Here is a 23495-nt window from a genome sequence, read left to right as displayed (position 1 = left end):
GCAACTCCCTGTTTTTACCTGTCGCAGACGTAACAGGTATGTAGTAGAGGTACATAAAAACTCATGTACTCGAATGCAACGCTGTGTCAAAATTTCCAAGCAACTGGTGAAGAACTTTTGGAGATTTAAGATTTTGAACAAACGAACATTTACATTTTTATTTATATAGATTACCCTGATTTAATTTCTTGTTAGCCAATAAAATTCCCCATAGTGAGATGGACATTTATCTTCATTTTGTAACTAACTACCATATTTTTCAGTGTATAAGATGTTCCAGACTGATTCAACGCTGCTGCTGCCCATTTGCCGCCACCACCCATTCCTCACAGCTCATTTGCCACCGCATCCCATTTACCGCCATCCATTCACCACCACTGCAGCCCATTTGTCACTGCCATGGCCCATTTACTGCAGCCAGTTGGCCACAGCCTGTTTGCTGCCAGTGCGGTCCATTAATTTAGTTGTTTTATTAAATTGGATTGTTACATGTTGTTTTTTATCATTGTTGTTAGCCGCCCCAAGTCTGCAGAGAGGGGCGGCATACAAATCCAATAAATAATAATAATAATAAAAATAATAATAATAATAATAATAATAATTAATTGTCACCTCAAACTGGCTGAAAATCAGTGCAGAGAAGCCAAAAACAGGGTGTGTGAAGGCCAAAAATGTTACATGCAAAGACTGAAAACGGCCGAAGGGTGGGGGCTGGCGGTAGACCAGGATTTGGCAACATTTGGTGTGTAAGACACACAGCAATTAGACATTCAGTGCGTAAGACACAATTTTCATCCATCTGAGTGCACCTTTTACTCCGAAAAGTATGGTAAATAAAAATTAATAAATTACCATGAAGGAGTAGATGTATGATTAGGGGTCCCCCTGGACTCATGGTTCTTGCTGAAAAGTTGTCACTATAGAGGTCTCCTCTCAGTTTCCACTGATGTGCCAGAGGCACTGCTTTTTTGCAGTAGAATGAACTTTCTGGTTCTGATCACGGCTGCCTTCCAGTAGCAAGCAAAAACAGAACTCTTCCTCAGGTCATTTGGGTCATGACACCTGGGTTTATATTTGTTTTACGAAGTTACATTCATTTTTAAATATGGTTTAACGGTTTTATTATTTTAATGTAACTGTGGGTAGCTTACTAATCCAGGTTGTCAGGGTTCCAAATAGCATCCAAAGTTAAATCAGAGTCTGAGTCAAAATATTTCTCAAAGTTCCAATGTATTATTAGAGCCATGTTGGTACATCTGGGTGAAACCCAAATCTGAAATCCCCAAGGTTTCATCACCTAGTTCAAAGTTCAAGTCCTTGTCCCTACACCAACAAATTCATCAACTCCAGTGCTATAAGGAAAGCCATAAGGAAACCACACTGGTAAAGACAGGAAACGTGCACAACAGAAAGTGATGATAGAAGAAATAAGAAACTGCCTATGTGACAGAAGAAAATAATTTGGATGCATACAAAATGAAATGGTGCAATGCAATGCCAAGTTGAGTGCAAGGACTGTTTGGCGCAGACTGCAGGAATTTGGTCTAAAAATTCCACACACACAAAACCACTTTTATCTCTCAAACAAAGGTTGAGAAGATTAAACTGGGCTAAAACCCATGTTACCTAGACAGAGGATATATAATTTTATAGTACTACAGTACTTCAAAAAAGTGGTGTTATTAGCCATCAAATCTCAAAAATACTGTACACTTTTCCTAAAAGATTCTACAATTTTGGCCACTATTGTAGATTAAGAAACATGACAACATTTTCTGAGTGGACTAAAATATCTTAATAAAAATTCTTCTGGATTAAACTTAGGCATTCTGTTTCCAAGCCGTCGTAAATTTGAACCATTGTTGAACAAATAATCATAAACTGAGGATTATTTATATTTAAAGTCAAGTAAAAGTCCAGTCAAATGTTTTGTTATATCACTGATATTTAAAAGTGGATTAAAATTAAGTAAGCATCAATTAAGCAGGAACTGTGCAATGTTTATCAGAAATATTATCTATTTAAAAATCTAAACAGTTCGTTTTTTAAAATTTATAAGCAAGTCATGCAGCACCACATGAATTCTAAAAATCAATACATACAACCTTACATAAGGAACATTTTGTGGAAATTAAGTTTTTACCTCGGGCTGCAGCTGGCTGTGGAAAACCATTCTTGCACTGCAAATTTTTAAGCAACTGCATGGACTTCCCAGCCATAATGATCTCTTTTAATACGGGTTTTAAAAAGGAAACCATGGTATGCTGTCTGCTTGATGGTGCTTGATCACTGCCAGAACTTGCACTAGCATTATCACTCATTTTCTCTTCATTCTCAGATTTTTCTGATACACTGTATAATGTGTAGGTAGCATACCAAAAGTCTCTATGATTTACAGAAACATTTTTGTTTCTGCAGAAAAAAAACAGGCAATTGTCAGAAATTTCTCAGAAAAATGCAAATATGTATTTACAATGCATTTAATTATAATTATAATAATAATCTAAAACAGGTTTTTCAAATAACTGGAGAAGAATATTCACCTACCATCTGCAGCTCTCGGTTTGGTAGTTAAGGATAAGATTCAGGGCAAATAAAGAGATTTGAAAGCTCATCACAGCCAACTAAAATTTCAAAGGCGCTAGATGAATATTACAATGCATACTGGTTAAGAAAACATCAAGATTAAAATTAAGATATAAACGTCAGCAGCCAAATTTGGAAGATTCTTACATTTTTATATTCCAAATTCAATTAGCTGTAATAATGCACATTATATAGATACTTAGTAGCATTCAAGTATACTTACGCAGGGTTTCTTTTGGCTCTATCACTATCATCACAAAGTCAGTGATCTACACCAGTGATTTTCAACCTTTTTTGAGCTGCGGCACATTTTTTACATTTACGAAACCCTGAGGCACATTGAGCGTGTGTGTGTGTGGGGGGGGGAGCTAAAAAAAGTTTGGACAAAACAATTCTCTCTCTCCTCCTCCCCTTCACTCTATTTCTTTCTCCCTCCCTCTTTCTCTCCCTCCCTTCCTCATTCTTTCTCTCTCTCTCCATCCCTCTTTCTTTCTTTCTCTTCCTTCCTCTTTTTTGCTCTTTCTCTCTCCCTCCCTACCTCCCTCTATGTCTTTCTCTCTCTCTCCTTCCCTCCCTCTCTTTCTCTCTCTCTCTTGCTTGCTTTCTCTCTCTCTCTTTCTCTTGTTCTCTTTCTCTCTCTCTCTTGCTTGCTTTCTCTCTCTCTTTCTCTTGTTCTCTTTCTCTCTCTCTTGCTTTCTCTCACTCTTGTTCTCTATCTCTCTCTTGCTTGCTTTCTCTCGCTTGCTTTTTTCCCTCTCTTTCTTTCTCTCTCTCTTTCTTTCTTTTTCTCTTTCTTTCTCTCTCTCTTTCTTGCTTTCTCTCTGAGCTTCACGGCACACCTGGCCATGTCTCGCGGCACACTAGTGTGCCGCGGAACACTGGTTGAAAAACACTGATCTGCACCCCTGGTTCCGAACGTGGGGCCCATGTCCCACAGTGGGGGAATTTCATTTTAATTGGGGCAATTGGAACCTTGTTAAACCTAGTTAATGGCCTTTTAGGCTTCCTCCAGGTGAGTAGTTCACTTTTTGAATAAGAATTATATGTCATGAGGGGGATAAGGACTCATTTTAGAGATACTTAGGTGGGGCCTGGCCAAAAAAGGTTGATCTACACCTTAGCAATATCAATATGGAGAGGGGCAGCATATAAATCCAATAAATAAATAAATAAATATATCCATATGATTCTCAGTCATCCAGGTCATGGTTATCCCAAAGGTGCTTTTTCAGAAGGCAACTGGACTTTCTTGTTTTTTCTTTAAAGCAAGTCCAGTTGTCTCCTGAAAAAGCACCTTTGGGATAACCATGATCTGGATGACTAAGGATCTTTACAGACTTTTAGCTATACAATTTAGGATGAACACCCTCTGAATGGTATGGAAGTAGGAATGGATTTCAGAAAAAAATAAATTGCAGACTATAGGAACCTGAAGCACTATTCAGGTGACCCTGAGGATACAGATACATCTCCCAAGTGTTTCAAGGACCCTCTAAAAGGATGCAAACGACTGGCTGTCTACAAGGAATATAAATCCTTCTATTTCCCACTATCCTGTCAAAGCTAAAGACACTTCTTTGATGAGAAGCATGATGTCCTCAAATAAAAAACAAAGTCCAGTTGCCTCCTGAAAAAGCACCTCTGGGACATCCACAATAATTACCTTTGAATTATAAATTCTTTGGCAGGATCAAATAAATTACCATGGACAATCCATTCATCCACTGTCTGTAGGTATGGTCTTACTGTTTCAACCCACAGAGAAAACAAAAGAGAGACCTGAAATGAAATTATGAAAAATTGTAGAAAATAGAAAGGAATAGATAATAATACATGCTAAATGACTTGGGAAACAACAGCACCAGTAGAAAATTTATAAAATATATCCAGCATTTAGAAAAGCTTATATACTGAAGGTTTTTAAGATCAGAGAAACAATGGCAGAAGGAAGGTGCTTAATAGCAGAGGCGCCTGCTTAATCATTGTGAAAGAAACAAAATACTGAACTAAGGCTTGACACAGCAGGACTAATTCTTATGTTTGTATATACAAATCATTATGTAAATTTTAAATTCAATATATATTCTAGTCTCCATTGTTTCCATGATATATGATGTGAAGATGTTATTCTAGCTGCTATAAGAACGAGAGAATAGAAAAAGTCCTACAGCTGCTCTATATTCTGTGTAGTCATAATATATCCCGCACGTAGATGTGTTTCCCAGCCAAGTCTAAAAATAATTTACAATATCACATTTAAACAATATTCAGCTGGCTTCATCTGAGTGGCTCTTCATTGTTTAACAAAGCTGTGCGTCAATAATATGCCTACAAATGAATTTCCTGTCTGTAAAAATGGACTTTGATAATATTTTCACAAATAAGCACACAAATGGTGTGAATAGAATAGAAAAGCAGAAGCAACTGTTTTAAGCAAGTTACCTGGCAATAAAATGTTTACACTATTGAAATAGAATTGTATTATTTATATAATCCTTATGAGAAAAAGTTAAACTGACTCACAAAGAAATTGTTATTTCTATTTCAACTCAGCCTCTTTCTGTTCCTATGCAGCATTCTACAATTTATACACATCCTAATTAAGGTACTGCAACATCTGACTGTAGAAGAGTCTATTTTATAAAACTGCATTTCAGATTATTGTAACTCTACAGCTTATCACTTGTTTTTTTTTTTAAAAAAAGACATGGATCAAAATTGTGAATTTGAGAATTTCAAATAATTTGACATAAACAGTTCTAACACAAGAAAATTTAAAGTAGAACTTTTTTCTTGTTGCTATGAAGAAGTCTAGCTATCATTTATATCAGTTTATATAATTACAGTTTATAAGAGTCTGTTATTTATGTATGATATACAGCTGAATTATTGCCATTGAATCAACATTTAGGATTCACTCGCGCAGATAGGAAATTGTGTGAAAGAATACATTGATAGCTAGATTTATTTAAAAAATGGGTGATACACAGTTGAGGTATTATTTACACTTGGGGCAGAGTAGTTGTAATATGCATGTAACTGAACTCATATACAGTATGCCTGATTAATAAGATTACATTAGACTAGAACAGTTATCTATGAACCAAAACAATTACAGACTTAACTTGAATAGAAACTATAGCTCATTTTTTCCAGTATAGTTATGAAACAATAATTTATTATTTATTACATTTTTTTAATACTTACTGTCTGTTCAGAGGCTTCCCCAATATTATCATAGTCAAGAATTGCTTTGTACAAGGTATTGAGCAAATGAGATGCTCTTACAACGTTGCGGGTATCAGGTGGTACTTCAGCAACTCCAGTGCTAAAAACTTTATGAATTACTTTCAGCTGCGCTAATCGATGTGACAACTTATCTATGACTATGGAAAGGGTAACTGTAGTATCTACAAAAAAGTATAGATTCATGTTTTTATGGTCATACATGGAAAGCTTGCACTTTAGAAGGTTAAAACAAAAATTTCAGTTAAAATGCAATTATTTTACCTTCGTTGATTATGCACCTCTCAATTTCCGTAAGTTCTTTTTTGAAATTAATGAAATATTTATAGAGCGCTCGCACAAAAGCCTGATAGGTTCTAAAGGGGGCTTCCACAGATTTCTTGGGAGTGGATATGGTTCCATGTATTCCACTTTCTGAGCTGTGACCCATGACATCATCAATAAACTTTTGTAACCTAAATACCACTTGCCCGTAGGCAGCTACGCGCTCCAGCATTGATCTTAATGAATTCTAGAAAAGATATAAAGTTTTTATTTTATTTTTATCTATCTATTTTGAAAGTAAAGCAGAAAAAAGATACAGAAATTACAAAATGTAGATATTACATAGAGGTTTGCAGAGTAGTTCAAGGCACACTTAAAATAAAGGACACACCATCTTTACCTTATACTGGCAATCTGTGCCCAACTGTTCATCATTAGATGAGAACCCACCCTGATCCAAGCTATTCCTAACTTGATCCTTCCCAGCCCTCAGCCTCAGTAAGGTAAGGGACTGCCTCCTGCTTCAGGCACATTTATTTAAACAGTGCAATGTTTATCGCGATGCTTTTAAAACCTTCCAAATCATCATGAGAAAATAGTGCACAATTTGCAGAGGGGTGGGCAGTTTTGGGAAATCTCAGAAGCATTTCAAGAGGGCAGCGTCCAATACAGAGAAGGGCATGCACAGACAGCCTCAGGAAAAAGGACTGGTGTGGCCAGCAGTTTCCTTAAATAAGGCCAAGCCAGCCAGTCCTTGTCAGCAGCAGAAAATATTGAAGGTCAGCTGGGATGGCAAGAGCCGAGGTGACGCAGCAGGTAGAGTGCAGTACTGCAGGCCACTAAAGCTGACTGTAAATCTGCAGGTCAGTGGTTCAAATCTCATCACCGGCTCAAGTTTGACTCAGCCTTCCATCCTTCTGAAGTGGGTTAAATGAGGACCCGGATTGTGAGGGCAATATGCTGGTTCTGTTAAAAAAAAGTGCTATTGCTAACATGTTGTAAGCCGCCTTGAGTCTAAGGAGAAGGGCGGCATTAAAAAATCGGATAAATAAAATAAATAAATAAACTGGGGTTTGCATTGTGCTGCTGGAGGTGGAGAGCTGGTCACTGTGGCATTTTTGGCAGCAGTAGCAGCACTGGGGCTGAAGTAAAGATCCAGAAGTAGTGACAGCTGGCTAAGACTCCTGAAGGCTGTGGGCCACCCCAGCACCAATGACATCACCACCATCAAACTGAAAGGGGAGACATGGGAAAATAGGAAAATGGGGATAGCTGAAGCACACTTGCAATTGTAAGTGCCAGGAAATTGCTAAGCACCCAAATTTTGATGACACTGCAGGGTGCTGCAATGGCCATAACTCACTCATTTATTCACGGCTACTGTAACTTCAAGTGATCACTGAATAGATGGTAATTAAGCAAGTGTTATCAGTATTATTTTATTTTTTATTTGTTGACTAATTAATAAATACTGACTTGCTATATTTGTTTATTTTAGATTCACTGATCATTTTACTCACATGTGTCAAATGGGTTACTGTTATGTCATTTCTTACAGTTATCTTTCCATCATTCAGCTGAAATATAAAGAGTTTTTTTACACCTGAAAGAAGCCTGAAAAAATAAAAATGATCTCAGCACATGCCTTTGTAAAACTCAGTACAAGCAAAATGTACATTCAGAAGTTAGCATTATTCATTCAATTACTTTTCAAATTTATATAGCTGTCCATCTCACAGAAAAGTGACTCTGGAAAAGTGTCCATCACATATTGAAACTGTAAAAATACTTGATTTTCAAAAGGTATTTCACACATTATATCAGTAATGTCAAAATTGCAGCCCACAGGTAGGATATGTCATCCACTGGCCACACCCAAGACCAGTTTAAGAGGGAGAAAAAGTTACAATACATCATTTGACGATGCTGTGATGACATGAGTTTGACAACACTTCTTTTATTAGTATTTTAACTGTAGTATTTTAATTAATTGATTTATATTTTAACTAAATTATTGGGGGGGTGTTTTATTGATGGATAACTGGGATGGGCATAGGGTGTATGGAGCAAATGATTGGTATGGATGGAGCGGATGGGATGGGTGGGATCATAGTATGGGTGAAATGAATGGGAGTGATGTAAATAATACACTTGGCCAACCTGGCGCTGGAGAGGCGGGAGGGGGAGGGGCGGCTATCTCTGGGGTGACAGAGGGTCAGGATATCTCAGTGCTGCTGGGGAGAGGCAGATATGGCGGGAGTCACGGAGCTAGCCGTTACAGGGAAAGGAGGGATCGTTGCTTAATAACGATCCCTTGTTCCGGCTCCGTGAGCTCAACCCAGAATACTGGTGATGAGTGTAAATCTGGCCCTGGGCTCAGGTTGCTGCTACTCAATGCCAGGTCGGTGGTAAATAAAGCTCTCCTCATCCGGGATTTGATCCTGGATGAGGAGGCCGACCTGGCATGTGTAACTGAAACCTGGCTGGGCCCAGAGGGAGGAGTTCCTCTCTCTGAAATTTGCCCAGCCGGGTTTCAGATATGGCATCAACCTCGACCCCGGGGAAGGGGGGGAGGAGTGGCTATTATAGCCAGGGAGAGCCTTTGCCTGCGTAGACTCGTTGCTCCGGAGATTGCGGGTTGTGAGTCCCTCCTGGTGAAGTTGGACTTAGGGGTTCAGGTGGGCTTGTTTCTCACGTACCTGCCTCCCAGCTGCGTGGCACAAGCCCTGCCTGTGCTGCTCGAGGAGGTAGCCGGGCTGGCGGTGGGGTTCCCTAGACTTATTGTCTTGGGAGACCTCAACCTGCCGTCGCTCGGCGAATCCTCTGGATTGGCACAGGAGTTCATGGCCACCATGACAGCCATGGACCTGACCCAAGTAGTTCAGGGTCCGACTCATGAGGGGGGGCACTCACCCGACATGGTATTCCTCTCTGAGCAACTGAGTAATGGTCTGAGACTAAGGGGCTTAGAAGTGTTGCCTTTGTCATGGTCAGACCATTTTCTACTGCGGCTTGACTTCCTGGCTCCAATCCTCCCCCGCAGGGAGGCGGAACCAATTAAGATGTTCCGCCCCAGACGCCTGATGGATCCAGAAGGCTTTCAGAAGGCGCTTGGGGTTCTTCCAGATACACTCGTCCGCAGTCCGGCAGAGTCTCTGGCTGAGGCCTGGAACAAGGCGGCAGCGGAGGCCCTTGACCGTATTGCGCCGTTGCGACCTCTCCGTGGCGCTAGACCCCGTAGAGCTCCATGGTTCAACGAGGAGCTCCGGGAGTTGAAGCGCCAGAAGAGACGTCTAGAGAAGCGATGGAGGAAGAGTAAGTCCGAATCCGATCGAACACTTGTAAGAGCTTTTATTAAGACTTACAAAGTGGCGCTCAAGGCGGCAAGATGCGCGTATCATTCCGCCTTGATTGCATCAGCGGAATCCCGCCCGGCCGCTCTGTTTAGGGTGACCCGCTCCCTTCTTAATCAGGGGGGAGTTGGGGAGCCCTTACAGAGTAGTGCCGAGGACTTTAACACGTTTTTCGCTGATAAAATCGCTCGGATCCGGGCCGATCTCGACTCCAATTGTAAAACAGAGTCGACTGACAACGAGTCAGTCGAGGTGACTGGGGCTAAACGTCTTTGTCCATCTGTCTGGGAGGAGTTTGACTTGGTGACACCTGATGAAGTGGACAAGGCCATTGGAGCTGTGAGTTCTGCCACCTGTTCACTGGATCCGTGTCCCTCTTGGTTGGTTTCGGCCAGCCGAGAGGTGACACGGAGCTGGGCCCAGGAGATTACCAACGCTTCCTTGGGGAGGGGAGTCTTTCCAACACTCTATAAAGAAGCGCTCGTGCGCCCCCTCCTCAAGAAGCCTTCCCTGGACCCAGCCGTACTCAATAACTACCGTCCAGTCTCCAACCTTCCCTTCATGGGGAAGGTTGTCGAGAAGGTGGTGGCACTCCAGCTCCAGCGGTCCTTGGAAGAAGCCGATTATCTAGGTCCCCAGCAGTCGGGTTTCAGGCCCGGATACAGCACGGAAACTGCTTTGGTCGCGTTGATGGATGATCTCTGGCGGGCCCGGGACAGGGGCTTGTCCTCTGTCCTGGTGCTTCTTGACCTCTCAGCGGCTTTCGATACCATCGACCATGGTATCCTTCTGCGCCGGCTGGAGGGGTTGGGAGTGGGAGGCACTGTTCTCCAGTGGTTCTCCTCCTACCTCTCCGGTCGGTCGCAGTCGGTGTTAGTGGGGGGTCAGAGGTCGACCTCTAGGTTTCTCCCTTGTGGGGTGCCTCAGGGGTCGGTCCTCTCCCCCCTGCTATTTAACATCTACATGAAACCGCTGGGTGAGATCATCCAAGGGCATGGGGTGAGGTATCATCAATATGCCGATGATACCCAGTTATACATCTCCACCCCATGTCCAGTCAACGAAGCAGTGGAAGTGATGTGCCGGTGCCTGGAGGCTGTTGGGGCCTGGATGGGTGTCAACAAACTCAAACTCAATCCAGACAAGACGGAGTGGCTGTGGGTCTTGCCTCCCAAGGACAATTCCATCTGTCCGTCCATCACCCTGGGGGGAGAAACATTGACCCCCTCAGAGAGGGTTCGCAACTTGGGCGTCCTCCTCGATCCACAGCTCACATTAGAGAAACATCTTTCAGCTGTGGCGAGGGGGGCGTTTGCCCAGGTTCGCCTGGTGCATCAGTTGCGACCCTATTTGGACCGGGAGTCACTGCTCACAGTCACTCATGCCCTTATCACCTCGAGGCTCGACTACTGTAACGCTCTCTACATGGGGCTACCTTTGAAAAGTGTTCGGAAACTTCAGATCGTGCAGAATGCAGCTGCGAGAGCAATCATGGGCTTTCCCAAATATGCCCACGTTACACCAACACTCCGCAGTCTGCATTGGTTGCCGATCAGTTTCCGGTCAGAATTCAAAGTGTTGGTTATGACCTATAAAGCCCTTCATGGCACCGGACCAGATTATCTCAGGAACCGCCTTCTGCCGCACGAATCCCAGCGGCCAGTTAGGTCCCACAGAGTGGGTCTTCTCCGGGTCCCGTCAACGAAACAATGCCACTTGGCGGGACCCAGGAGAAGAGCCTTCTCTGTGGCGGCCCCGGCCCTCTGGAACCAACTCCCCCCAGAGATTAGAATTGCCCCTACCCTCCTTGCCTTTCGTAAGCTACTCAAAACCCACCTCTGCCGCCAGGCATGGGGGAATTAAGACTTCTTCTCCCCCTAGGCTGATACAACTGTATGTATGGTATGTTTGTACGTATGTTGGTTTTATACATTAGGGGCTTTTAAGTTAGTTTTTAGTATTGGATTTTTACTGTATATTGTTTATGACTGTTGTTAGCCGCCCCGAGTTTTCGGAGAGGGGCGGCATATAAATCCAATAAATGAAATGAAATGAACTCTGCCTTATATATTTGCAAAATGGTACCATACAATAGATACAAACTCTACCCATTTCTGAAATGATAGTTTTTTTCCCTTTCAACATATTAGTTTATTTTTACAGAGAAAAAATTAAAAGCAAATATTAAAGTAGGCTATAAAAATTATAGCATCATTTGCCTTGTGAAACACTACTTTCTTCATTTTGATTAGCACAATTTGCTTTAGAAATACTAATATTAATATAATAATGAAAACAAACAGTATTGTAAAACCATTTTTAAAATTTTAAAATTAACCAAAAAGACTTAAAAATAGTGTGTATTATTCAACATAAAACAAACCCCAAGTGGTTTTTCTTTGACAATTTCTTACCAAATTGTTTCACGGATGACCTGCGTTTCAGTGACAAGAATTCTCTCTTCTGGAACATATAATGGATCACTATTATACAAGTGCTGTTCCCTAAGAGAAAAATGACAGTATTACTTTTAACTGATTGTATTGGTAAAGAACATCCAACACTATCTATTTCATCCTCTTCTCCTATAGGACCAATAAACTTTATAACTATATCAAAAATCATTAATAACACTTGAAAAATCAAACTGCATTATAGTCCTGTTCTGAAAAATATTCATTTCAAAAATTCTATTCATGTATTAAATAAAAACTTGCTTCAATTTTTAAAACATTTAGTACTACTTAATCCTGTAACCTTTCAAATCTTTTCTTATTGTCTCTTAGTTGAGACTTTGAATAAGGATATAGGTAGTCCTCAAGTTAGAACCCTAATTGAGTCTGTCAATTATGACTGTAAGTTATGAGAGTCATAAAGGAATCACCATGTGACCAGACTTAGTTTTACAACCTTATTCACAGTGGTTGTAAAGTGAATGCTCAGTCATTAAGGAAAACCAGAGTTTGCTATGCTAGTTTCTGGCAAAAACATTGTAAATCATGGTCATATGACTATAAATGCGGGCCAGTTGCTGAGCACCCAAAATGCAGTCATGTGGAGCAGGGGAGGGGTACCACTGGTAAGTCAAAGTCGGGCCGTAGGTAGCTTTGGGGGAGGTCCATTGTAATTTTGAATGGTCGTTAAGCAATTAACTATACATAACTACCTGTATACAGTAGTTCTACAACACATAATTTATCACAAATTTTGTACAGGGAAACATAAAGAAGTCAGTATAGTCCAATATGTGGATTTCAGCTGTAATCATTTACAAATGCGTTTGGCAACTTACCATATAGAAGCTAAATTGGAATGAAAATGCAAACTATGGGGAAAACGAACAACTCTACCAGTCCAATACTGAGCCACTACATGTTGCTCTAACCAGGTACGTGCATCAGGTTCATCTAGAGAGAAAACAGTTATATAAGTATATTTGTCTATATAATAAAGTCTTCATTATCCACATGTAAAGCACTAAATAATGTTTGAATCACCTTATTATCAAACAAATGTGGAATGCCCAAATGAAATCCTAATCTCAAGAGCACTTGGTTATACTGACACAAGCATACATTTGAAAACTCATAAGCCAGAAGCAGCAACACAAAATTAAACAAATATTCATTTTCAGTGAGGAAATTACTTCTTGCACTTTTTTTCTAGAAAACTTTTTAAAAAAGAAAACGCAATACAAATTACCATACAATAAAATGTGATAAGGTGAGTAATACCCAAGGATACTTTTGCACAGACTTTTAATTTAGTGACTTTGGGACAAGCAATGGTTTGAAAAGAGGCTTGGCCATAGTTTGAGTATCTTTCCCAAAAAAGAATATCTAGTTTTTTTGTAGAACCCTTTCCAGAAAAAGCTCTAATCCTTGGACAGCCATTTGGACAATCAGTAATGTTATATTTTTAAAAATTATTAGAAATTTCTAAGAGATGGGTTTTTTAATTAATTGCTTTAAGAAATTATTCATTTTACTTCTGTTTACTTTTTCACATATTAATAATTTTAGTTATAATTTTCAGACCATATCAAGTCCATTGCAAGATGAAGAAGAAACCATAATCAACTATCCAGTCTAGCATCTCAACAATTACATAACAGTAGCTCTGAAAGTTTTTAATCACCTTTCTAGACTTTCCAGGTTCAAAAGCTAGGTTGAAAAATATTAAATAATTATGTTTTCAACTGTAAATTGCACGGTATCTTACTCAGAAAGCTTATGCAAATATTAGCTTATTTTGAGGTTATGGAAATGTAAGATGTAGATACTGTATATTCATGTTTTCTACTAAACAAGAACAAAATTCATAGTATTGTAAATGCTGGATTATGCTTAAATTTATATATATATAGACAAAAACAGAGAATACACAAATGCTGCTAAATTGCTAAAATAAGATTAGCAGGGATGTTAAATAAAATATTAAATAAAATTTCAACAACTATGAAGACAATTTTATATCAGCATAAGAGCAGTTACTAACAATTTCAAAGCTCTACTAGAATTTTTATGAGCATATAATCAGAAAGCAGACCAACCAAATAAAATAAATGTAAAACTTCTCTAAATACCCCCAAAATATGCATTTTATTTACATTTGCTAACAGCATACTACTACAAACTGTTCTAAAATTTAAATCAATTAGGCCATGATAATTAGGCTATTGTAATGACCAGCTTCAGAAATCTACCTTTCCAGTTGGCAAGGGATGCTGATTTATTTTGATCCTGATCTTCTTGTGGTGTTCTATCTACCTGAATGCCAGAATCTTGTCTGCTCAAAGGTTCAGTATCCTCTTCATCACTTACATCTGACCACTCCTATAAAACATTAAAAGCACAAAATCTACTTCACTCTAAGATAATGGCACAGTGGACTTTTGTAATTTATTAGGCATTAAAAGGTTAAAATATTACTGTATAATACGTATCTAAAATGTAAATATTCAATATATTATCTCATTTCAAAAACAATGCACTATGAATTCCAGTATGACATCACCATAAACAATACTCAATTTAATAATTTCACTATTTATATCATTTGTTTTTTAGAACTACAGAGGGAATAAAGTGGGGCAATTCTCCAATTCTCAAAGACAAAGTGAGAATGTTAAGATAAAAATTTGATGGCAGAAACTCATCAATGATTATATTGTTCATATTTATTTATTTTATTATTTGGATTTATATGGCGCCCCTCTCCGAAGACACTGACTATTATTAGTAGGAGAGAAGAAGAGAGGGTGAGAGGAAATGATGGATGCATTGATGGAGAGAGAGAGAAACTGAGAGAGACCGAGACTAAGACCTACATCTGCCTTAGGAAAAAAGTAGAATATGAGGTTGAACTAAATTTAATAAACCAACCATATAATCATACTATAGATAAAATAATTTACCGGAAAAATGGAAAATCTATTTTTTGCATGGCAACACTCACCTTTGAAATTTATCTTGGCTAAGTTTTATTTATTTATTTATTTGTTTGTTTATTTATTTATTCAGTCAGTCAGTCAGTCAGTCAGTCAGTACAAATTATTATTCTCCATTACTTACTGGTGATTCTAGATCAGGAACAACGTCCAGGTCTTCATCTTCCATTAAATATTTTCTCCAATCAAATTTCTCTTTTTCTAAGTAAAATGCACAATAATATTATTTATATGCTCTCAGCTATTTTTTCAATGATCTTGATATATTTCATCTAAGGAAAAATTATAATTTCTTTTATTTTATAATTTATTAATTACCCTGTTTCCCCCAAAATAAGACATCCCCTGATAATAAGCCCAATCGGGCTTTTGAGTGCATGGCAATAAGACTAAGCACTTATTTCAGGGTTCAAAAAAAATATAAGACAGGGTCTTATTTTCAGGGGAACACGGCAGCTTTATATCCTTTTTTTTTGTCATAATAGGAAACAAATGTGTTGCACCATGCTACCATGCTATGAAATTCTGAAAAGCTAAGTATTAAGAAAGCCTCAGCATAATGCCATAAAATGTGTAATGTCATATACTATGTGTAATGTCATGTCAACTCATGTAATAATATAATAATCAGCTACAGTGGTAATGAGTGCAATGTTTGAACACTTAAAAAGGTTAGAGACAAATCCTAGTGGAAAAAATCTAGCTACTGTATATTACTGCTTATGTTTAACTTCCTGGCACATAATTATTATTTTTTAATTGAAAAATATATAATCAAAATAGTAGAATAAGGTTAGTATGATTTCAATTCCTCATATTTTCTTGGATGCTCTCAACCTACCGACTGCTTTTTCTCTTGGTTCTTCTGCATAGCAGGTGTTGGAAGGAGAATCCGACAAGAACAATAGAAGTGAGAGTATGGCATAATGTGCATCTGTCTTAAACACAGGAAACAAATAATTCAGTGAACAGGATAGCAAAATAAAAGATACCACAATTCTAAATCAATGGTATACTTAGAAGAGAAAAACAGAAAATTTAATTTATCACTCAACTTAAAGAGAATTAGAATTAAGGCAGGAAATACATAAGTACGTACAAAATAAAAGTGTTTATCATAGAAACATAGAAGTCAGACGGCAGAAAAAGACCTCATGGCCCATCGAGTCTGCCCTTATACTATTTTCTGTATTTTATCTTAGGATGGATATATGTTTATCCCAGGCATGTTTAAATTCAGTTACTGTGGATTTATCTACCACGTCTGCTGGAAGTTTGTTCCAAGGATCTACTACTCTTTCAGTAAAATAATATTTTCTCATGTTGCTCTTGATCTTTCCGCCAACTAACTTCAGATTGTGTCTCCTTGTTCTTGTGTATACTTTCCTATTAAAAACACTTCCCTCCTGGACCTTATTTAACCCTTTAATATATTTAAATATTTCAATCATGTCCCCCCTTTTCCTTCTGTCCTCCAGACTATACAGATTGAGTTCATTAAGTCTTTCCTGATACGTTTTATGCTTAAGACCTTCCACCATTCTTGTAGCCCGTCTTTGGACCCGTTCAATTTTGTCAATATCTTTTTGTAGGTGAGGTCTCCAGAACTGAACACAGTATTCCAAATGTGGTCTCACCAGCATTCTATATAGTGGGATCATAATCTCCCTCTTCCTGCTTGTTATACCTCTAGCTATGCAGCCAAGCATCCTACTTGCTTTTCCTACCGCCTGACTGCACTGTTCACCCATTTTGAGACTGTCAGAAATCACTACCCCTAAATCCTTTTCTTTTGAAGTATTTGCTAACACAGAACTGCCAATACAATACTCAGATTGAGGATTCCTTTTCCCCAAGTGCATTATTTTACATTTGGAAACATTAAACTGCAGTTTCCATTGCTTTGACCATTTATCTAGTAAAGCTAAATCATTTACCATATTACAGACGCCTCCAGGAATATCAACCCTATTGCACACTTTAGAGTCATCGGCAAATAGGCAAACCTTCCCTACCAAACCTTCCCCTATGTCACTCACAAACATATTAAAAAGAATAGGACCCAGAACAGACCCTTGTGGCACACCGCTTGTAACCTGACTCTGCTCAGAATACTCGCCATTAACAATAACTCTCTGATGTCTACGCTTCAGCCAGCTGCAAATCCATTGAACTATCCAGGGATTAAGTCCAATCTTCACTAATTTATCTATCAGCTCTTTATGTGGAACCGTATCAAAGGCTTTGCTGAAGTCCAGGTAGGCAATATCCACGGCACCACCTTCATCCAACACCTTTGTGACATAGTCAAAGAAATCAATAAGATTAGTCTGACATGATTTGCCTTCAGTAAAGCCATGCTGATTTGGGTCCAATAAGTTATTGTTTTTTAGGTGCTGATTTATCCTCTTTTTGAGTAGAGTCTCCATCATTTTAACTACAACTGATGTCAAGCTAACTGGCCTGTAGTTACCAGCTTCTTCTCTACTGCCCTTCTTGTGAATAGGCACAACACTGGCCATAATATATATCAAATAATATATATGAAATATATATCAAGTTATATATTTCAAATATGAGATTTTATTTTCACAAGCTGAAAAAAGTAAAAAAAAAATCATGGTACATTTTATGGTTCTGCAGTTATCAGAACAGTCACTTCAGATGTTTATTATGTGTTGTGTTAGAAATTCATTTTGGCATGAAAGCAGAAGTTTTTTTATTCTTGGTGTTACATGACACAAAGTTAACTGACTGGCAAAAATATATTTCCAGTTCCAGATTTTGTTCAGTGTTTTAAACACGGGCATTTTTCTTTAAATGTAAACTCTAAGCTTTAACAAAATAAATTTAAATACACAACAAAAACACCTTATTTACTGTCCCTATGTTCACTTACAAATCAGAGCAGGAAAACATGAACACTGGACATGAGATTGGCCCACTCTAGAAACCCTGGAGAAGGGCATGCTGCAGACTTCACCCATCAAAGAATTCCAACATGGGGTCCAAAAAACCTTTTCTGCCATGGCTCCCACTTTCTGGAATATTGTGTCCCCGCCCAAGCTGAGATCCACATCCATCTTTTTGGCCTTCTGAAAGGAACTGAAAACCTGGCGCTTCCAATTGGCTTGGGGCCCTGATGGAGGGTGTGTGTGTCATTTTGGAAGTGATTAATGGATCATAAGACCCCACCTCTTCCATGTGTGTATCTTGCTTGCTCCCTTCCTTGCCCTCTTTGTTTAATTTTTAAGTCAATTTTAGTGTTAACATTTATTATTTTAATGTGTTAATAGTTTGTCTTATTGTTTTTGTTCAATTAAATTGCCTAGGGTCACCTCTAAGAGAGATAAGCAGTATATACGGTAGGTTTACCAGATAAATAAAACATTCACATAAAAGCAATGAAAGTTTACTGCCTTTGAAACTACTATAGTGTTGGAACTAACAAAGTAATCTTAAGTTTCATAAATTATTCTCTTTTCAGAGCCCAGGGATTATTCTTATGTTTGAATTAACTATATCTGAGATATTATAATAGTCCACATAAATCACAGTGCTACTAGCCTATCAAAATAATTTATTCCAATAGAGCTATTGCAAGTATTTACATGCCACGTTATATAGGAACTAGTTTCATGGCAATTACATGCAGAAGTCTAAGAATGTAATAAAATCAATACTGTAGGAAAGAAAAAAAGTTTATTAATTTTTGATGCATGTATATATTTCCATTACAAAATGATTGGCTTTAAAAGAAATATAAAGAGAAAAGAACACAGCATTCAGTTATGTTCTAAAAAATCACTAACCTTGGTTCCTTCTGTGGTGGGAAGAGACAAATTCAGAAACTCTTCTGTTAGTCTCCTCCAACTTCCAGCTTTAACAAGGTCAGAGTGAACAACCAGCTTTTCATAAATTCTATATAAAAATTTGAAATGTTTACTAATCTTTTAGGATAAAATAATTAATATAGTATTGAAAGAAACACAAAAACATTACCCTTCCATTATTTTCTCCACTTTATAACTACTGACATCAAGAAATTGGTGAAACCTAGGGGGAAAAAACCAGAATTATCTTTTGGATCATGGGTGAGAAATGATTAACTTGTATTTTGTTCAATGTGTATTGTTTTAGAATTTTTCAAAGAATGGGCTTCATTTTTATTTATTTTATTTATTTACTATAGTCACAAACACTAGAGCTGTGATGGCGCACCTACGGAACCATATCTGCTGGCACGCAAGCTGTTGCCCTAACTCAGATTCAGTGCATAGTTGCGGGCCAGCCAGCTGATTTTTGGTTCATGCAGAGGCTCTGGGAGGGTGATTTCAACTCTCCCCAGTCTCCAAGGGCTTCTGGGAAGGCATTTTCGCCTTCCCCAGGCTCCAAGAAAACCTCTGGAGGTTGGGGAGGGCAAAAAATAGGCCTACTGGAAATGGGGTAGTATGAGGGGTCGTGCACACATGTACAGGAGTGTGGGAAGCATGGAGGGTATTGAATTATGGACGTGGGCATATGTGTATGTGCAATAGCACGCACGGGCGCACTTTCGGCAACCAAGCAAAAAAAGGTTCGCTATTACTGCCCTAGAGTATTTAGCCCATTTTCATAAGACCAACTTGTAAAAAGCAGCCTTGCTCATTCTAGTGTTCTCCAAAAGTGTTTACATCAATTTGATTTACTGTCTTTATTATTTATATAAGACTAATACAGGAATGGATTTTCAGATACTGATGCCTCCCCACTTGCCTGAAGCACCCTCTCTCCTTGGATTTCGGTTCCCTCTCCTTTTTGGGAACTGGCTAAAAGAGATACCTGATGAAAGATTTCAGTTCCTCTGAAGCCTTTTGCTGTGAAAATTTGGCTACCTGTGGAAGTAGCAAAATCGCGCCGGGAGCGCAGGTAAAATCTTGCCAAAACATGGGCGCAATTTTGCTACCTCCACAGGTCTGAACTGCAAGAACTTATGAGCCATGGCGGTGAGCCCAATTTAGTGTTCTGGCTCGTAGCCCACCACTGGTTAAAGTGGATAAAATAGTTTAATCTAAATTTAAGCACACTTTTTATTATTAAATTTATTAAATAGAATACTTTATTGGTCAGGTATGATTGAACACAAGGAATTTGTCTCTGGTGCCTAAGCTCAAACAATAAAATAACAATTGAAAAATTAGTATAAAAGATGAGAAGGAGAATAGCAATACAGCCCTATTAAATAGGTAAATATCCCTAGACATAAGAGTGCTATGTGAAGTAATAGCATCATTAGCTGATCTATTTGTGTGGTAGGCAAAATGCAAGGGTTCTAGCAATGGGTATGTGATGATGTTGAGATGGGCCAGCACTAAGGTTTTAAAGGTTTTCATAACTACCGATGTCAGAGCAACTGGTCATTCAACTCCTTGATGGGGGGGTTTTTTAATGCAAGGAATATGATTACTCCTTATATATTTAACAATTTTTCCTGTCTGTAAAGCATGTAGCTTCTATAATATCTCAAGTTATAAATTGCTAATAACTTCTGCAGATCCTACAGAGATTACATGCTGCAGTTTTAAATTTTGTTCTAAGAGAAATCTATAGGAAACAAACTGCAACACTTCAGCTCATGTAAGGTGACAGGCTACTACCAAATTTTTATAGTTTAACTCAACATATGAGCTAAGACAGTTTCCAGATGTTGGACCAAACACCCTCAGGTAAACCTGCTTCAAGTTCCACAAGAAAGCGGATTTTTTTGTGGGGTGGGGGTGGGGAATAGGGGTAGGAAGAAGTATTAGGTATGTTCTGCTACCTTGAGTTATTTATAGAAAAATATAATAGGCAAGGGATAAACACAGAAAGCACAAATCAAGCAGGATAAATAGTGGATATACTTTCAGGTATGCTTTCAGGCTAGATAGTTTGGGTCCTTTCAATCAGTAGGTTCATTAATCAAGTCCAAAATCTTGCTACGGTCATTATCCTTTATGCAATATAGGTAGTCCTCGACTTACAACCACAATTGAGCCCAACATTTCATTGTTAAGTGAATTCTTGCCCCATTTTATGACCTTTGCTGCCACTAAGTGAATCACTGGAGTTGTTCAGTTAGCATCCTAGTTATTAAGTGATTCGGGCTTCCCCATAAACTTTGTTTGTAAGAAGGTTGCAAAAGATTATCACCTCACCCTGGGACACTGCAATGATCCCTAAATCTGAGTATGCTCCCCAAAGCATCCAAATTTCAAATACAGTACATGCCTCCTGGGGTGCTGCAATGGTTATCAGTGAAAGGTCATTAAATGAACTAAATGAGATGGGGTGGCACACTGGTTAGAGTGCAGCACTGCAGGCTACTTCAGCTAAATGCCAGGTGTAGTTCAGCAGTTCAAATCTCACCACGGGCTCAAGGTTAACTCAGCTTTCCATCATATCCAGATGGATAAAATGAGGAACCAGATTGTTGGGGTCAAAATGCTGTTTCTCTAAAGCGCTTAGAGGGCTGTAAAGCATTGTGAAGCAGTATATAAGTCTAAATGCTAATGCTATATGACTGTATTATTGTAACAAACAAATAAATAAATAAATAATCCTTAAGATTTTTATTAAGATTTTTTCCTCATTGCTTATTTGTACCCAATTTCTACCTTATTGTACCTCATTTGTACAATGAGGTTCTCAGTGTTGTACCTCATGATTCTTGACCAATGTATATTTTCTTTTATGTACATTGAGAGCATATGCACCAAAGACAAATTCCTTGTGTGTCCAATCACACTTTGTCAATAAAGAATTCTATTCTATTCTATTGCTAACTGTTGTTTAGTCAGGGACTACCCGTAAGCCATAAAAGTAAACCACGGCTGGCCAATGCCGTCTGAAGGTGGCAGCGTTCCATAAACCTGGCTAGCTCTAACGAGCCCTTGCTGTCAATACCTTCTGGGGAAAACAAATAAACAATCCCTTCCACTCATCGGAAGGGGAAAGAAGATCTACGCGAGCCTGCAAGCCAACCGTCCGCGTGCCCGTTTTCTTTTCTTTTCCTCGTGCCACCCGCGAAGACGAGATGCCTGTTTCCCCGTCCCGCGCGCACGCCTATTATAACGGACCTGAAGTTGGACCAGGCGAAATTGAGCGCTGCTTGGAAGTGGCTGGACATTTCGGGTCTCCGCTCGTCCAGGCCGGTTACTTGCCGGATGAGCTCCCGCACCGTTAGGTCTTGCTCTTGGTCAAAGCGGCTCCAGTGAGCGGGAGGAATCGTGGCCGACGGTGCCGTCGCCATCGCGGGCAGTGGGCAAAAAGAGATGAAACCGGAAACGAGGGAGCGGGGGGAATAGCGCCGAAGTACAGTACAGTACTGTACTTTCTTTCCTCACATTACGAAGGGCTCCGTTTATTTCGGGGGCCGGTCCGGCTCACATATCGCGAGATTTCTGCTCTTCTGGGTAGTGAAGCGCTTTGCGTGAGGGTCTACGCATGCGCCAATTACTTCCCAAGCTCTCGCTTCAGCCCCTACCTTTTCCCTGTAGGCATGCTTGAGGAACGGGTCTATAATTTTGCATTGCGGTTTTTGCTGTTTATCCTGTAGTGGATATTAATTTTCTGTAATTGCTTATAAAGCTTTGTCTTTGTGTCTGATTGAATAATTGAATAGTAATTGGAAATATACCGGTAGAAACCATCTCCAGCGCTTAGGCAACTTTGAGCCCGAAACTAACTAGGGGCCGCGTCCTTATATGATGACGTCAGACATAATTCCTGACTTGTGGACTTGCTGCCTGGAGGATTTTGGGAGTTTATTTATTTATTTATTTATATTTATTTTGTCCAATACACAATGAGGGTTTTAGTGGGTATACTGTATATAAAATACATGATGAAGGTTATAGAGGAGATACTCATAGTAAAATATATCTAAGAAAGAATAGAAAAGAAGATATGGTAATAGAACATATCAATGAAAGAATAGAAGAGCTATAGGAATAGAAGAAAGATATAGGAGAGCAATAGGACAGGACAGAAGGCACTCTAGTGGACTTGTACTTGCCCCTTACTGACCTCTTAGGAATCTGGATAGGTCAACCGTACATAATCTAAGGGTAAAGTGTTGGGGGTTTGGGGATGACACTATGGAGTCCGGTAATGAGTTCCACGCTTCGACAACTCAGTTACTGAAGTTGTATTTTTTACAGTCAAGTTTGGAGCAGTTAATATTAAGTTTAAATCTGTTGTGTGCTCTTGTGTTGTTGTGGTTGAAGCTGAAGTAGTCACCGACAGACAGGACGTTGCAGCATATGATCTTGTGGGCAATACTTAGATCTTGTTTAAGGCATCTTAGTTCTAAGCTTTCTAGGCCCAGGATTAAAAGTCTAGTCTCGTACGGTATTCTGTTTCGAGTGGAGGAGTGAAGGGCTCTTCTGGTGAAGTATCTTTGGACATTTTTAAGGGTGTTAATGTCTGCAATGCGATATGGGTTCCATACAGATGAGCTGTATTCGAGGATGGGTCTGGCAAAAATTGAAGTCCACAAGTCTTAAAGTTGCTAAGTTTGAAGACCTCTGAAATTTTAGGCAGAGAAAAATAGGCTGGATTGGTTGTGTTTTTGATCC

At 39.1% G+C, this 23495-nt stretch overlaps 1 protein-coding gene across 2 annotated transcripts in view; it reads right to left on the bottom strand.

Annotated features, from left to right (window-relative positions):
- TUBGCP5 (tubulin gamma complex component 5) overlaps positions 1-22307 on the bottom strand; it is a 37010-nt gene extending 14703 nt beyond the window's left edge. The window contains exons 1-13 of one of the 2 annotated variants that reach the window (XM_070750920.1): positions 21996-22307; positions 18901-18954; positions 18711-18819; positions 15740-15836; positions 15023-15099; positions 14155-14284; positions 12742-12856; positions 11864-11953; positions 7617-7710; positions 6097-6343; positions 5794-5996; positions 4250-4365; positions 2144-2412 (exon numbers count right to left, since the gene is read on the bottom strand). In XM_070750920.1, coding sequence (XP_070607021.1) covers positions 2144-2412; positions 4250-4365; positions 5794-5996; positions 6097-6343; positions 7617-7710; positions 11864-11953; positions 12742-12856; positions 14155-14284; positions 15023-15099; positions 15740-15836; positions 18711-18819; positions 18901-18954; positions 21996-22168 — 1774 coding nt within the window. In that variant the 5' untranslated portion in view covers positions 22169-22307. Of the gene's footprint in view, positions 1-2143; positions 2413-4249; positions 4366-5793; positions 5997-6096; positions 6344-7616; positions 7711-11863; positions 11954-12741; positions 12857-14154; positions 14285-15022; positions 15100-15739; positions 15837-18710; positions 18820-18900; positions 18955-21995 lie in introns of those variants that run through there. The other variant, XM_070750921.1, reaches the window with a different exon arrangement.
- Between the last annotated feature and the right edge of the window lie 1188 nt (positions 22308-23495).

The sequence above is a fragment of the Erythrolamprus reginae genome, chromosome 4 (genome assembly GCF_031021105.1).
Source record: "Erythrolamprus reginae isolate rEryReg1 chromosome 4, rEryReg1.hap1, whole genome shotgun sequence".
Taxonomy (NCBI): domain Eukaryota; kingdom Metazoa; phylum Chordata; class Lepidosauria; order Squamata; family Dipsadidae; genus Erythrolamprus; species Erythrolamprus reginae.
The sequence above is the reverse complement of the archived record's forward strand: the minus strand, read 5'-3'. Positions and strand labels throughout refer to the sequence as shown.